Source organism: Electrophorus electricus, chromosome 10, assembly GCF_013358815.1.
Source record: "Electrophorus electricus isolate fEleEle1 chromosome 10, fEleEle1.pri, whole genome shotgun sequence".
NCBI lineage: Eukaryota > Metazoa > Chordata > Actinopteri > Gymnotiformes > Gymnotidae > Electrophorus > Electrophorus electricus.
In genome coordinates, this window is record NC_049544.1 from 22,076,652 (window position 1) to 22,089,341 (window position 12,690).

A 12,690-nucleotide genomic window follows, 5' to 3' on the forward strand; every position below is an offset into this window, starting at 1 on the left:
GAAGAGCGCTAACGGGGCGGCGTAACCGAGATTCACGTTTATTAACTGATCGTGCTTTTTACTGGAACCGTTTCCGTCCAGATCGCTTGCGGTTTCGGGGGGAGGGAAAGAGCTCTCATACTTCGAAGACAGGGAGGGGCGCGTGACCCCGTACGCACTGAACTTCTTGAACTGGTTCATATTTGCGTTGCTTGCGTGTGCTTCCGGACCTCCCGCGGCGTAAACGAGGATGACCGTGTGTTTACAAACACCGTCAGAGATTGCTGCCGGTGCGTGCTCGCGACGGCACGAGCTAGAGTGCGCGCGGTCTAATTTATGAAGAAAACTGCTGTTTCCGTTCAGTGTGGAGAAGCGGCGCAGCGCGACCGCTTTTACGGCCACGTGGGCGCAGATTTCACAACACGGGAATGGAGCTCGAGCCCTTTCTCAGCGGGGAACCTTTGACTTTATTTTTGCAAATTGCTGGAATGACACTTGTCCTCAAACAGACCCCTCAAACAGATTAACCAAACCACGGGCGCCCACTGCTGATTCCTGCGTTTCGTCATATCTGTCTTATATCGCGGAGTGAGGGTCATTGAGGGTCATCACAGTCTCATTCAAAGATGCCTGTCAGAAGATGCACTGGTTGTGTAAAGTAGGCCAAACGTTGCATATATGTATATTAAACGTTAGTTTTATAATAGTTATGTAATAATGGTAATATAGCAACAACAGCAACAATAATATTCAACACAGCCTGGATTTAGTTTGGCAATTGTCATGCAAAACTTGCACTGTGATTTGGTTCAGATGGCAGGAGTGTGTGTTCATGTTAGACACTCAACACTCCGTGGCTTTTGGCACAGACACTTTTCACTGACGCTCGCTGGTCTCTCCTGTCCGCTGGTCTCTCCTGCCTACTGGTCTCTCCTTCCCGGGTCTCTCAGCAGTGAGCCATAAGCCGCTGTGTGGCCCTGTGTTAGGACACTTAAAGTGGAGTCATTGTTTCTGCTGTTGAGTGCGGGTGGGCGCAACCTGATCCGAGAACAGTTATGTAGTGACGCCTCTGGATGGAGATGGCTGTTCTTGGGCCAGCACGAGAGAGCTGAGCCTAGTCGGCGTTGAGAGAAAAGGAGCAGGGTGGAAATCAGAAGCAGCTGTTGGATGCAGGAGCTGTTTGACGTGGTGCCCGTCAGGCTATGAGCTGTTTGACGCGGTGCCCGTCAGACTGTGAGCTGTCCGTCAGAACAGAGGGAGTGACGGCTTGGATCAGAGCCACTGACAATGTTACCAGGTTCATGGATCACCCTAAGCACGTTGCTATGTTCGTGGATCACACTAAGCACGTTGCTAGGCCCTTACAGTGGCCACGGACCTCTGAAGGCACTGATGAAAAACATTCACTTTGAGACTGCTGCACTGAGCAACAGGAGGAGGGACTAGATTGCACTGTTTACCCATGTTTACCAGTTGAACAAGCAAACAAACAAACCAAGCCTAGCGGTTCAGCAATGTGGTCGACGGCAGAGGCATATCGATCAGCTCAGCCAGTGCCTGACTGTCATTCAAGGGTTCCGCTTAGAAAAATCACTTTGCTCGTGGTAAACACATGCACATTTAGATGGTCCTCAGTCCTGAGCACTTGCCGGCCCGTGCATGCGTGCCTGCAGCTGTTTCCCTGGTAACAAGCATGCTGGAACAAAATACGTGGCAAGGTTTGTGAATGCTGGCATGGACAGTAGTGAGGTCTATAGGATATAACACTCATGTTGTGTTTTCTGTGTCCTTTGGACGCTTAGTTTACCTGTAAACAACAGCAGTTTGCAAACCAATGTCAGTGGTCTCATATAAGTGTGGTGATATTAGTGCGTAAAGCAACCTTGGACAACAGCCCCAAGAATTCCAATCAGAAGAATTTCCATAGGAATTTTACCTCTTATCCCGTCTGTAGGCCAGATGGCATGCAGTTCCGCTTCTTATCTCAGGGGGATAAAAGTATACGAAGGCATGCAGCAAAACAGTGAAGTGTGTGTGACCATGGGGAGCAGGACTTATCCCAGTGATGGGGCGTGGCCAAGCTTAGGCTATATGGTCAAGCAGTGCTGAGTCACCTGACTGCCGCTGGCCTCTAGTGGCAAACTTGACAGGTAAGACAGGTGTGACATGTGTGACAGTATTACTCGACTAGCAATCAGAAGGTTGCCAGTTCAAGTTGCCACCCGACGGCCCCTGAACAAGGCCCTTAACGCTCAATTGCTGAATTTGTATTCAGTCATAATTGTCAGTCACAGCTAACAGGTGTGGCATGTGTGCTCTGAGTGTGTGTTCATATTGTGTGAGCTGAGATGCTCTTGATCCTTCACCCCACACTACATATGTACATTTGATTCACCCCAAACTATACATGTACATCTGATTCACCCCAAACTACACATGTACATCTGATTCACCCCCATCTACAGGTTTATCTGATTCACCCCAAATTACACATGTACATCTGATTCACCCCAAACAACACATGTACATCTGATTCACTGCAAACTTCATGTTTATCTGATTCACCCCAAACTACACATGTATATCTGATTCACCCCAAACTTCAAGTTTATCTGATTCACCCCAAATTACATGTGTATCTGATTCACCCTAAACTACACATGTACATCTGATTCACCGCAAACTACACGTGTATCTGATTCACCCCAAACTACACATGTATATTGGATTCACCCCAAACTATATGTTTATCTGATTCAACCCAAGCTACACGTGTACGTCTAATTCACCCCAAACTACCTGTATCTGATTCTACAGCTGGTTGGGCAGGTTTTTGGACAGAGAGCTCAAAGGTTTTGTTTCGCCTTTTTTGTTTGCCTTTGTTTTGTTTTACAGATGCAGTGTTGCTCAGGACTGAGATCAGACCCCTAACAGCTTCGTCAATCTGTCTGATTAAACTCTGCTGACCTGAGTAACCTGACAATGGTGGAACAGCCCATGTCTGTGCTGCCTCAGTTGATCAGACTGACTCCAAACGAGGAGAATCTGTTGTTATGGGTCTGTGGCGACTGTCTCTGCCGTGAGGCTCCTCGGTGATGAGCGTTTGCGGGGCGACCCGACCACCCCCCACTGACCCCCGCTCCCTTTCCCCCTCTCTCACATTCAAATTCAAAGAGCTTTATTGGCATGAACTGGAATTAACAACTGATGCCAAAGTGACTATCAGAATTATTCATTTTAAAAGTAATAAAACTTTTTTAAAATATTGACTTTAGCCCATCTCTCTCTCTCTCTCTCTCTCTCTATCTCTCTCTCTCTCCCCTTCACTGTCTCTAATCTCCATTCACCTGTTGGAGAGACTTCCTTGCTCTCTCCCTCTGTAGTTTGTATCACTGGGATTTGGTTTCCATGAGAACCTCTTGGAGCTGTTATCTGACCTCCAGACCAGAACCAGGGACAATTTCACATTCCTCTGTTCTACAAATACACCCCTCTTCTCCACCCTGTCCCCTTCTCCACCTATTCTCCACCATGTCCGCTTCTCCACCTCTTCTCCACCTCTTCTCCACCCTCTCCCCTTCTCCACCTATTCTCCACCCTTCTCCACCTCTTCTCCACCCTGTCCTCTTCTCCACCCTGTCCTCTTCTCCACCCAATCTTTATCTGATTCTATCTGGATGCTTACCAAGGCTTAAGACCACTCACTAGGAACAAGAGTGTGTGTGTGTGTGCGTGTGTGTGCGTGTGTGTGCGCGCGCGTCAGTGGGCTCATTTGGCTGCCTTTTCGAATAATAGCTGATTCATCTGCAGTTTTTGATGTCCAAGGAGGTTTGGTACAGTAGGCTATTTTTCATATACTACTTGTTAAAAATTCAGATTTGATTTACAGATGCATGATGGGTAAAGTTGGCTCAGGCCTGAAGCCTCAGTATGTGTTCCAGCTGTGTGGAGCCTGAACAGGGACACTGCGAGGGGGAGGGGTGGGTCAGGGGTCAGCGCTGCAGTAGCAGACTCCATCAAGCCCCAGCAGCTCAAGCAGTGTGTGTGTGTGTGTGTGTGTGAGTGTGTGTGTGAGTGTGTGTGTGTGTGTGTGTGTGTGAGTGTGTGTGTGAGTGTGTGAGTGTGTGTGTGTGTTTGTGTGTGTGTGTGTGTGTGTGTGTGTGTGTGTGTGTGTGTGTGTGTGTGTGTGTGTGTGTGTGTGTGTGTGTGTGTGAGCTGCTTCTCCCTATAGCTTGGCCCAAGGCCTTCTGGGAGAGGGCAGGAGAGAGAGTCATAGTGTGGCCCAACGCCTCCGCCCCAATGGGGAAGCAGTGATAGGAGATAATGCCCCATTCCAATGGGGCAGTTGTAATGGGATATAATGCCCTGCTCCAATGGGGTAGTTGTAATAGTATCTAATACCCTTTCCCTCAGACCCAGAGGGGCACCCTGAGACATTTGTAGGGGTGGAAGAGCCCAGAGGACAGAAATAGTCCATCTGATTAAGTGCAGCGGTGATGTAAGACAAACAGACTGTCTGATAATCTCTCTCTCTCTCTCTCTCTCACACACACACACACACGCACACACGTTCTTTCTGCCTTGCTCTCTGAACACCACACACACACACACACATATTCTCTCTCAACAACATGCGTGCACACACACAAACACACGCTTTCTCTCTAAAAAGCGAAGGTGCACACGCGCACACAGCCATTGACCCGGCAGTATGAGGTTGTTAACGCATTTTTGCAAATGCAAACTCGCGTTAGATAACGCGAATAGATCTACGGCGAAGGAACCTGCTGAACCTAAGATAAACGACATCTCAGTGCCTAGTGAACGGCGTCACGCGCTCGCCACGCATGCGTTTTGTGACGACCGCGTGAAACGGAGCAACACCGAAATGCATCGCCCTGCCCTCTATCCCCGGTAACCGATCCGTACCGATGACGTAAGGGAGCCTCGCTTAACCTATGCCGAAGTAGCTAAAACGCTCCCGAGCGAGTCCAGGGAGTCCAGGAATGTTCTTTGGCTCGAACGGAATGTCGTCTGAGTTTTTCGTGCCGGTTCGGGTCTCGGGTACACTGACTCGGAGCCAGCCAGGCCATCTGAGCAGCCTCCGTTTCGGGAAAGTGACGTTGCGCCCCCTGACATTCAGGGTAATTTTTAGCGGGGTTTATCTTTTTGCAGCCTGTATAATCACATCCGCGCCGCTGTGGCAGATCACACACGCATTCTGGGTTGGAATTGACATCCCTACATTTCCTACATGTGAAGAACGTCAGTTATTTGTGTACATTCATACGGAAATGTTCGCACCCATACCACACCAAAAAAAAAGCTAGTAAAATATTATTGGTAACAAATAATAATCATATTGCAAGTATTGTTTTGTTGTTGTTTTTCTTTTTGCATTGCTGTTTTTCTTTATATTTTTTTCGGTCTTTGGGGAAAATGTTTCTGCTGAGAATTAGGTCTATGTTGTGCAATATATGGATTGATTTAGTTGCTAAATTTATTTTAATCAGTCAGATTTGGTTTAATCCGTCACTAGCGCACGGGTGTGTACAACTTGGGGAGAATAATATATATGGTAGTGTGGCAACCAACGTTTATGTTTACGAATATATATATATATATATATATATATATATATATATATATATATATATATATATATATATATATATATATATATGCTTCTACTTTTCGAGACTGTACAAAAAACTCGAGGGAACAACAGAAAAAGTGACCTAGCTCTCCCTCTCGAGGTGTGTGTGTGTGTGTGTGTGTGTGTGTGCGGGTGCGCGCGCGTTTAAGCTATGTGTGCGAGAGAGGGAGAGTGTGACAGACGAAAGCGATAGAGTGGGCTACGGCAAAGCGGAGAAAACTTCGATAGCCGCTTAGAAAAGTTTGGAAAAGCCACCTGGACAAACCAGCAAAGTGACGCGCCATTCGGACACATAACGGCCGTGTTTCCTTCAGGTTTCTACGGAGAAGGCGGACTAACTCCGAAGAGAAAAAGAATGTTGACTCGGTCTCTGTGCAGGTAAGTTCGATGACCGACCGGGTGATTACCCCGATAAACATCCTTCCCGAATCATTGATCCGCTTCACGCATTATGAACGTCTCAACGGAGGTCATTTAGGATGTTTTTCTGTGTTTGTTTTTACTTTTATGTCTGTAGCTTTTATTTGTTTTCGCGCTTGAAACAAAATTATAAACTTTAAAGCGGATTTGTGTTTACTGCCATGTTTCTGTCGAATCCTCCGTGTGGCCCCGGGACGCTGCGGAATCCCGTGTCGGGTTTAGCGCAATCGTGGTAACGCTTTGAGCTGGTCGAGTCGGTTCTGCGGTCAGACCGAAAACGTGCATAGAAGTAGGGGGTCCTTATTGCGGCTTCAGCGACTCTTTTCAGCCCGCACGGCCGAGACCTTTGTGTTCCTTTTAGGGGTGTAATTGCTGAAGCTGGTACCTCGGTACGCCGCTGAGAGGAGGGGGCCGTAATTTGTGGTCTCCTGTTTAAGATAGTCGTCATTACGGCTTCGCAGTGTTGGGCTGCGGCTACACACAAGCCTGATGCATCGTTTTATGTTGTCATGTCTTAAACACCAAAGCCGCAAATGAAATGGAAACAGAGAGAAAGTAACGAGCAAACAAGAACCCTCGATGTCCAGTGCGATTAACCGACGGTCGGGTACTGTTGATTCGAAATAAAGTTGAATTCATCAAAGCAGTTGAGAGGAGCTGCCGAAAGCGCTAAAGAAACCTAATTAAACCACATCGTGGCATTTAGTAGGACCTTGCACTCTCCAACACGAATTTAAAGGCTCCAGGCGACCCTTACTGGACTACTAAAATAAATGTATTCCTACCACGGGCCCCCGCAAGAATCTGCGTTTCTTTGGAGCGTTTACAGTGTCCGAGCGGAATGTGTTAAGACGCGGATTAAACGAACAGAAAGGGTCCTGTTCCCTATTAGCCAGATTAGAAGTGCCGCGTCTTTACGATGGAAACACGGCCATGCCTGGCTGGCGCGTTATTTTCGTAGGGGGTTCACCCTGCTTTTTCCGCCTTCGTCTTTGCAGGTTGTGTGTTTTTTGGAGCGCGGTGCTGAACGTCATGTGTGTGACCGAGGAAGATAAGTCTGAAAAACAAGTAAGTGATGATCATGCAGATATACTATCCTTATTTACCTGGTCCGTGTGTGTGTGTGTGTGCGTGCGTGTGTGTGTGTACATGTGTGTGAGAAAGAAAACACCACACACGTACACACATATCACATCACATCACATCATGTGCACAATTAGCACTACAGCTGTGTTTGTGTGTGTGTGTGTGTGTGGGGGGGGGGGGGGGGTACACAGAGAGAGAGGTAATGTAACCTCTACACTTTCAATTCACCCTGTACTCTTTCTCTACACATGTGTGGGGGGGGGGGGGGGGGGTACGTGTGTATGACAGAGATAGAGAAAGAATGTGTGTGTGTGTGTGTGTGTGTGTGTGTGTGTGTGTGTGTGTGTGTGTGTGACAGAGAGAGAAAGAATGCTAGTAAGTGTCTCGGTGCGTTTCAGGGAACCCAAGAGAGCATGTACATACGTGTTTGTAGAGAGGGTCAAATGATGTGTCTGGCATATTGTGTGTGTATGTGCAACTAACTAAAGCTTCTTCCATCTTCTACTATGACTCATTCGTTTTCTCACATTAATAATTGCTGTTTTTCTAATGCTGTTACACAGTTAATCATACACATGCACGCACCTACAGATCTGTGTTTTGATCTGTGATCTGTGTTTGTGCCTCTTCCTCTGTCTTCCTGTATCTCTTCATCTGTTATTGTGTCTTCCTCTGTCTCTGTGCCTGTGACTGTCTTCATTCATCTGTGTCTGTCTTCCTGTGTCTGTTTTCATTCATCTGTCTGTCTTCCTCTGTCTTCCCCCATGTTTTTGTCTTCATCTATTTCTGTGACTGTGTCTTCCTCTATCTGTGCCTGTGACTGTCTTCCTCTATCTCTGTGTCTCTGACTGTCTTCCTCTCTCTGTGCCTGTGACTGTGTCTTCCTCTATCTCTGTGACTTTGTCTTCCTCTATCTCTGTCTGTCTTCCTTTATGTCTGTGTCTGTGACTGTGTCTTCCTCTATCTCTGTCTGTGACTGTGTCTTCCTCTATCTCTGTGTATGTCTTCCTTTATGTCTGTGTCTGTGTCTTCCTCTATCTCTGTGTCTGTGTCTTCCTCTATCTCTGTGTCTGTGTCTTCCTCTATGTCTGTGACTGTGTCTTCCTCTATGTCTGTGTCTGTGACTGTGTCTTCCTATAATCTCTGTGACTTTGTCTTCCTCTATCTCTGTCTGTGTCTTCCTTTATGTCTGTGTCTGTGACTGTGTCTTCCTCTATGTCTGTGTCTGTCTTCCTATAATCTGTGTCTGTGACTGTGTCTTCCTCTGTCTGTGTCTGTGACTGTGTCTTCCTCTATCTCTGTGTCTGTCTTCCTCTATCTCTGTGTCTGTGACTGTGTCTTCCTCTATCTCTGTGTCTGTGACTGTATCTTCCTATAATCTGTGACTGTGTCTTCCTCTATCTCTGTGTCTGTGACTGTGTCTTCCTCTATGTCTGTGTCGGTGACTGTGTCTTACTCTATCTCTGTCTGTGACTGTGTCTTCCTCTATCTGTGTCTGTGACTGTGCCTTCCTCTATCTCTGTGACTGTGTCTTCCTCTATCTCTGTGTCTGTGACTGTGTCTTCCTCTATCTCTGTGTCTGTCTTCCTCTATCTGTGACTGTCTTCCTCTAGCTCTGTGTCTGTGACTGTGTCTTCCTCTATCTCTGTGTCTGTGACTGTCTTCCTATAAGCTGTGTCTGTGACTGTGTCTTCCTCTATTTCTTTGTCTGTGACTGTCTTCCTATAATCTCTGTGTCTGTGACTGTGTCTTCCTATAATTTCTGTGACTGTGTCCTCCTCTATGTCTGTGTCTGTGACTATCTTCCTATAATCTCTGTGGCTGTGACTGTCTTCCTCTCTGTCTGTGTCTGTGACTGTGTCTTCCTCTATCTCTGTGACTGTGTCTTCCTCTATGTCTGTGTCTGTCTTTCTATAATCTGTGTCTGTGACTGTGTCTTCCTCTGTCTGTCTGTGACTGTGTCTTCCTCTGTCTCTGTGTCTGTGACTGTGTCTTCCTATAATTTCTGTGTCTGTGTCTTTCTCTATGTCTGTGTCTGTGACTGTGTCTTCCTCTATGTCTGTGACTGTGTCTTCCTATAATCTCTGTGACTGTGTCTTCCTCTATGTCTGTGTCTGTGACTGTCTTCCTATAATCTCTGTGGCTGTGACTGTCTTCCTCTCTGTCTGTGTCTGTGACTGTGTCTTCCTCTATCTCTGTGGCTGTGCCTTCCTCTATGTCTGTGTCTGTCTTCCTATAATCTGTGTCTGTGACGGTGTCTTCCTCTGTCTGTGTCTGTGACTGTGTCTTCCTCTATTTCTGTGTCTGTCTTCCTCTATGTCTGTGTCTGTGACTGTCTTCCTCTATCTCTGTCTGTGACTGTGTCTTCCTATAATCTCTGTGTCTGTGACTGTGTCTTCCTCTATCTCTGTGTCTGTGACTGTCTTCCTATAATCTCTGTGTCTGTGACTGTGTCCTCCTCTGTCTGTCTGTGACTGTCTTCCTATAATCTGTGTCTGTGACTGTGTCTTCCTCTATGTCTGTGTTTGTGACTGTGTCCTCCTCTATGTCTGTGTCTGTGACTATCTTCCTATAATCTCTGTGTCTGTGACTGTGTCTTCCTCTATCTGTCTCTGCCTCTGTTTTTCTCTGTTTACTCCCTTCTTTCTCTCACTCTCATCATTTCTTGTAAATGGAAACAAAATGTCATTTCTTCTTGTCCGTGGTGCAAAACACATACATACACACACATACACACAAACCCACATACACACACCCAGACTGGATGTTGCGTGATTTTAGTGTATGTATGTCCATGATCCAAGTCTCTCTGCCCTTCTGTTTGTCCATGGCACTCTTACTCAGAAACGACGACCCCTTGTGAACTATGAAGTAAAGCCTAAATCCTGTGTGACCGCTAGCAAGACTGGGGCTGACATTAGAGGGCCTGACCAAACTGTTACTGCCCTAACCTCGTTGCCATGGTAACAAACTTTGTGCATGCTCTGTGAGGAATTATTATCAAAATAGTCACTTAATTACATAGGAGAGATGTCAGGCAGCTGATGTGTACGAGGTAGGGTGCTGGATTCAACATGCCCACTGTTCAGTGAGGACTTGTGCTGTTTGTTTGTTTTTGTTTGGTTTTCATCAAGGAGACTCTGAACTGGATATTAAAAACATGATTTTGTTTTCCATGGTCTGAAACTTCTAAACATGTTTTTAGCTCGTCAGAGATCTGTTGCTGCGTTGCTCCTGTGGTCTGTAATTGGAGGTCGTTTGCGGTCTGTGTGTCCCAGGTGTCCAGACGGCGCTCTCGGCAGGTCGAGGAGGACGGCCCTGAAGGCTTGTGGAGCCCATGGAGTGACTGGGGGACATGTTCTCAGAGCTGTGGAGTGGGCGTGTCAGAGAGACGGAGACACTGCATGCCGCCGCCCCAGCCCCCAGCTCAAACGTGGGGTGGGCCGGCCTACGTGATGTCGGGTGTCGTGAATCACTCCCCGGTGATTTCTGCCATCAGGCCATACTATCCTTCCACATATCCTGGCAACGAGCCCCCACAGTTCAGCAACGGGGCGGCTGATAGGCCGCCGTTTTATTCCCCCTCTTTTTCAGCGAATCAGAGTCCCGGATTGCCCCTCTATAGGAACACAGCTGAGGGGGCGGACCCAGAGCAGCCCAATCATTTGCTTCCTTTCTACAGGCCGGATTTCACACCTTCCAATCAGCAGCCGGTTTCAGTTTACCGCTCACATCCTTTTGCTGCCTCCTCATCAACTTCACTTCCTTATGGCCAGCTGGGGAGAGCCTCCAGACGTCCGCCCAATCATGGGTCAGCAAGAGCTGGAGGGGGTGGGAATAGGCGGTCTGTCTCTCCCAATAGGGATCCATCATCTGTGAGAAGGTGAGGGTAATTATCACAGTTAACCTGTCACACAGAAGACACACGGGCATTTTCACACAAATTACATCTCTCACATATCTCCCTCTCTCCCTCCGTCCCTCTCTCTCTCTCTCTCTCCCTCTCTCCCTCCGTCCCTCTCTCTCTCTCTCTCTCTCTCTCTCTCTCGCTCGCTCTCTTTCTCTCTCTCAGGTCTGGTTCCTCTATCCGTCCAGGACAGTTTGGTTACGGGAGGGTTCCGTTCTCTCTCCCTCTCCACAGACAGAACCGCCACACACGACATACGCGTTTCCACGGCAACGTCACAGCTGAGCCCAAGGAGGTGAGCGCGGCGGCCGAAGTGAACGCGGATGGGGAGGCGGAACGGAGCAGCCCAGAGTCCAATGGAGAGGCCGAGGTCGGAGACGGAGAACAGACCGACAGGGACCTGCTGCCGCAGGGAGACACACGCGCCGGGAGACCACGCGAGAGAACCATTATCCGCCGGGCCCCGCCTCCTTACTCCTCCCCTCTCCACAGACCACATCCTCCCCAGGACCTGCCCTCTTACGGCCAGGCCCCGCCTAGCCCCAGCTTCCACGCGTGGAACGGCCTCCGGGAGCAGGAGACCAGGACGGACCTGCAAAACTACAGGTGCTCCGGAAAAGACAGAGAGCTCCGCACGTGTAGCGTGCAGGTGAGAGCATGAGCACATCACCAAACACAGACACATGTGAATGCTTGTGTGATACTCCTTGTGGAATCGCCGGAGATGTCTGCGCGTCCCTGTCTGACTGTGGCGTTCTGGGTGAATTCCGTGGTAGTGGGTGCCACTCCCGGAGCATTTCTGGTTTTTCTGTGATAATGTGGACAGCCACAGACAGGAGGTCGTGGTCCAGAAAGTGTAGCTGTGGCATCGGAATGGCCGTGTTTGTATGTGTGTGTGTATGTGTATGTCTGTGTGTGTGTGTGTGTGTGTCCAGAGCCTCACTGCTGACTGAGTATCCACACGCTGATCTGGTGGGACTGTGTATACCTGCCAGAAATACCATCACATGCCAGTTGGCTTTCGTGCATGCATGAATCTTATTGGCTGTTCATGTTGCTTTAGAAACATGTGAAAGTTCGCAGAGATGGCTACCGGCCCTTCCCCAGGTCTCAGCGGAGTCATCCGCTTCCGAGCGAGCCCAGCGTTTTGGAAGTTTCTGGTAAACCGCCGCCTGGGTGGATCAGAGTTGAGTCTTTGAAGTTTCAAACGACTCCATCCCACCCACTCTCCCGGGCCAGTGAAGGGAAGTGACAGATCTGGCCCTCGCTGGCTCCCAGTCCAGCCCGCGTTTCCCTTCTCTCTCCGAGTCCCCCCAGTCGGCCCGGCGGCCTTGCTTATCTGGCAGAGGTGTGTTGGGATCCAGACGGAAGCAGGTGACAGAAGGTGACAGAAGAGCTCTCCGGGCAGCATGCCTCATGAGGAGGTTCTTCTCCTGGGTTAGCTCTGCAGATTTGTCCTGCAGGTCCTGGTCTGAGGAACTGGAGCTGTCAGGCTCACACACATCACATTCCGGCTGCTCCAGTTCTTTGTCTGCAGCGGGAATGTGGCTGTAATTGCTCCCCGCTGCTGGGAGACCCTCTCATGCAGATACTGAAACCTAAACCACAGGAGCAGCTCTTTATACACCCATTACTATAAGGT

General features: G+C 48.6%; 1 protein-coding gene across 1 annotated transcript in view; it reads left to right on the forward strand.

The window, feature by feature from the left end:
- The first annotated feature begins 5,764 nt into the window (after window positions 1-5,764).
- The window catches only part of adamtsl4 (ADAMTS-like 4), a 33,304-nt gene continuing 26,378 nt past the window's right edge, over window positions 5,765-12,690 (forward strand). The window contains exons 1-4 of the mRNA XM_027003102.2: window positions 5,765-6,013; window positions 7,054-7,123; window positions 10,420-11,024; window positions 11,214-11,697. Coding sequence (XP_026858903.2) covers window positions 5,991-6,013; window positions 7,054-7,123; window positions 10,420-11,024; window positions 11,214-11,697 — 1,182 coding nt within the window. The 5' untranslated portion in view covers window positions 5,765-5,990. The remainder of the gene's footprint in view (window positions 6,014-7,053; window positions 7,124-10,419; window positions 11,025-11,213; window positions 11,698-12,690) is intronic.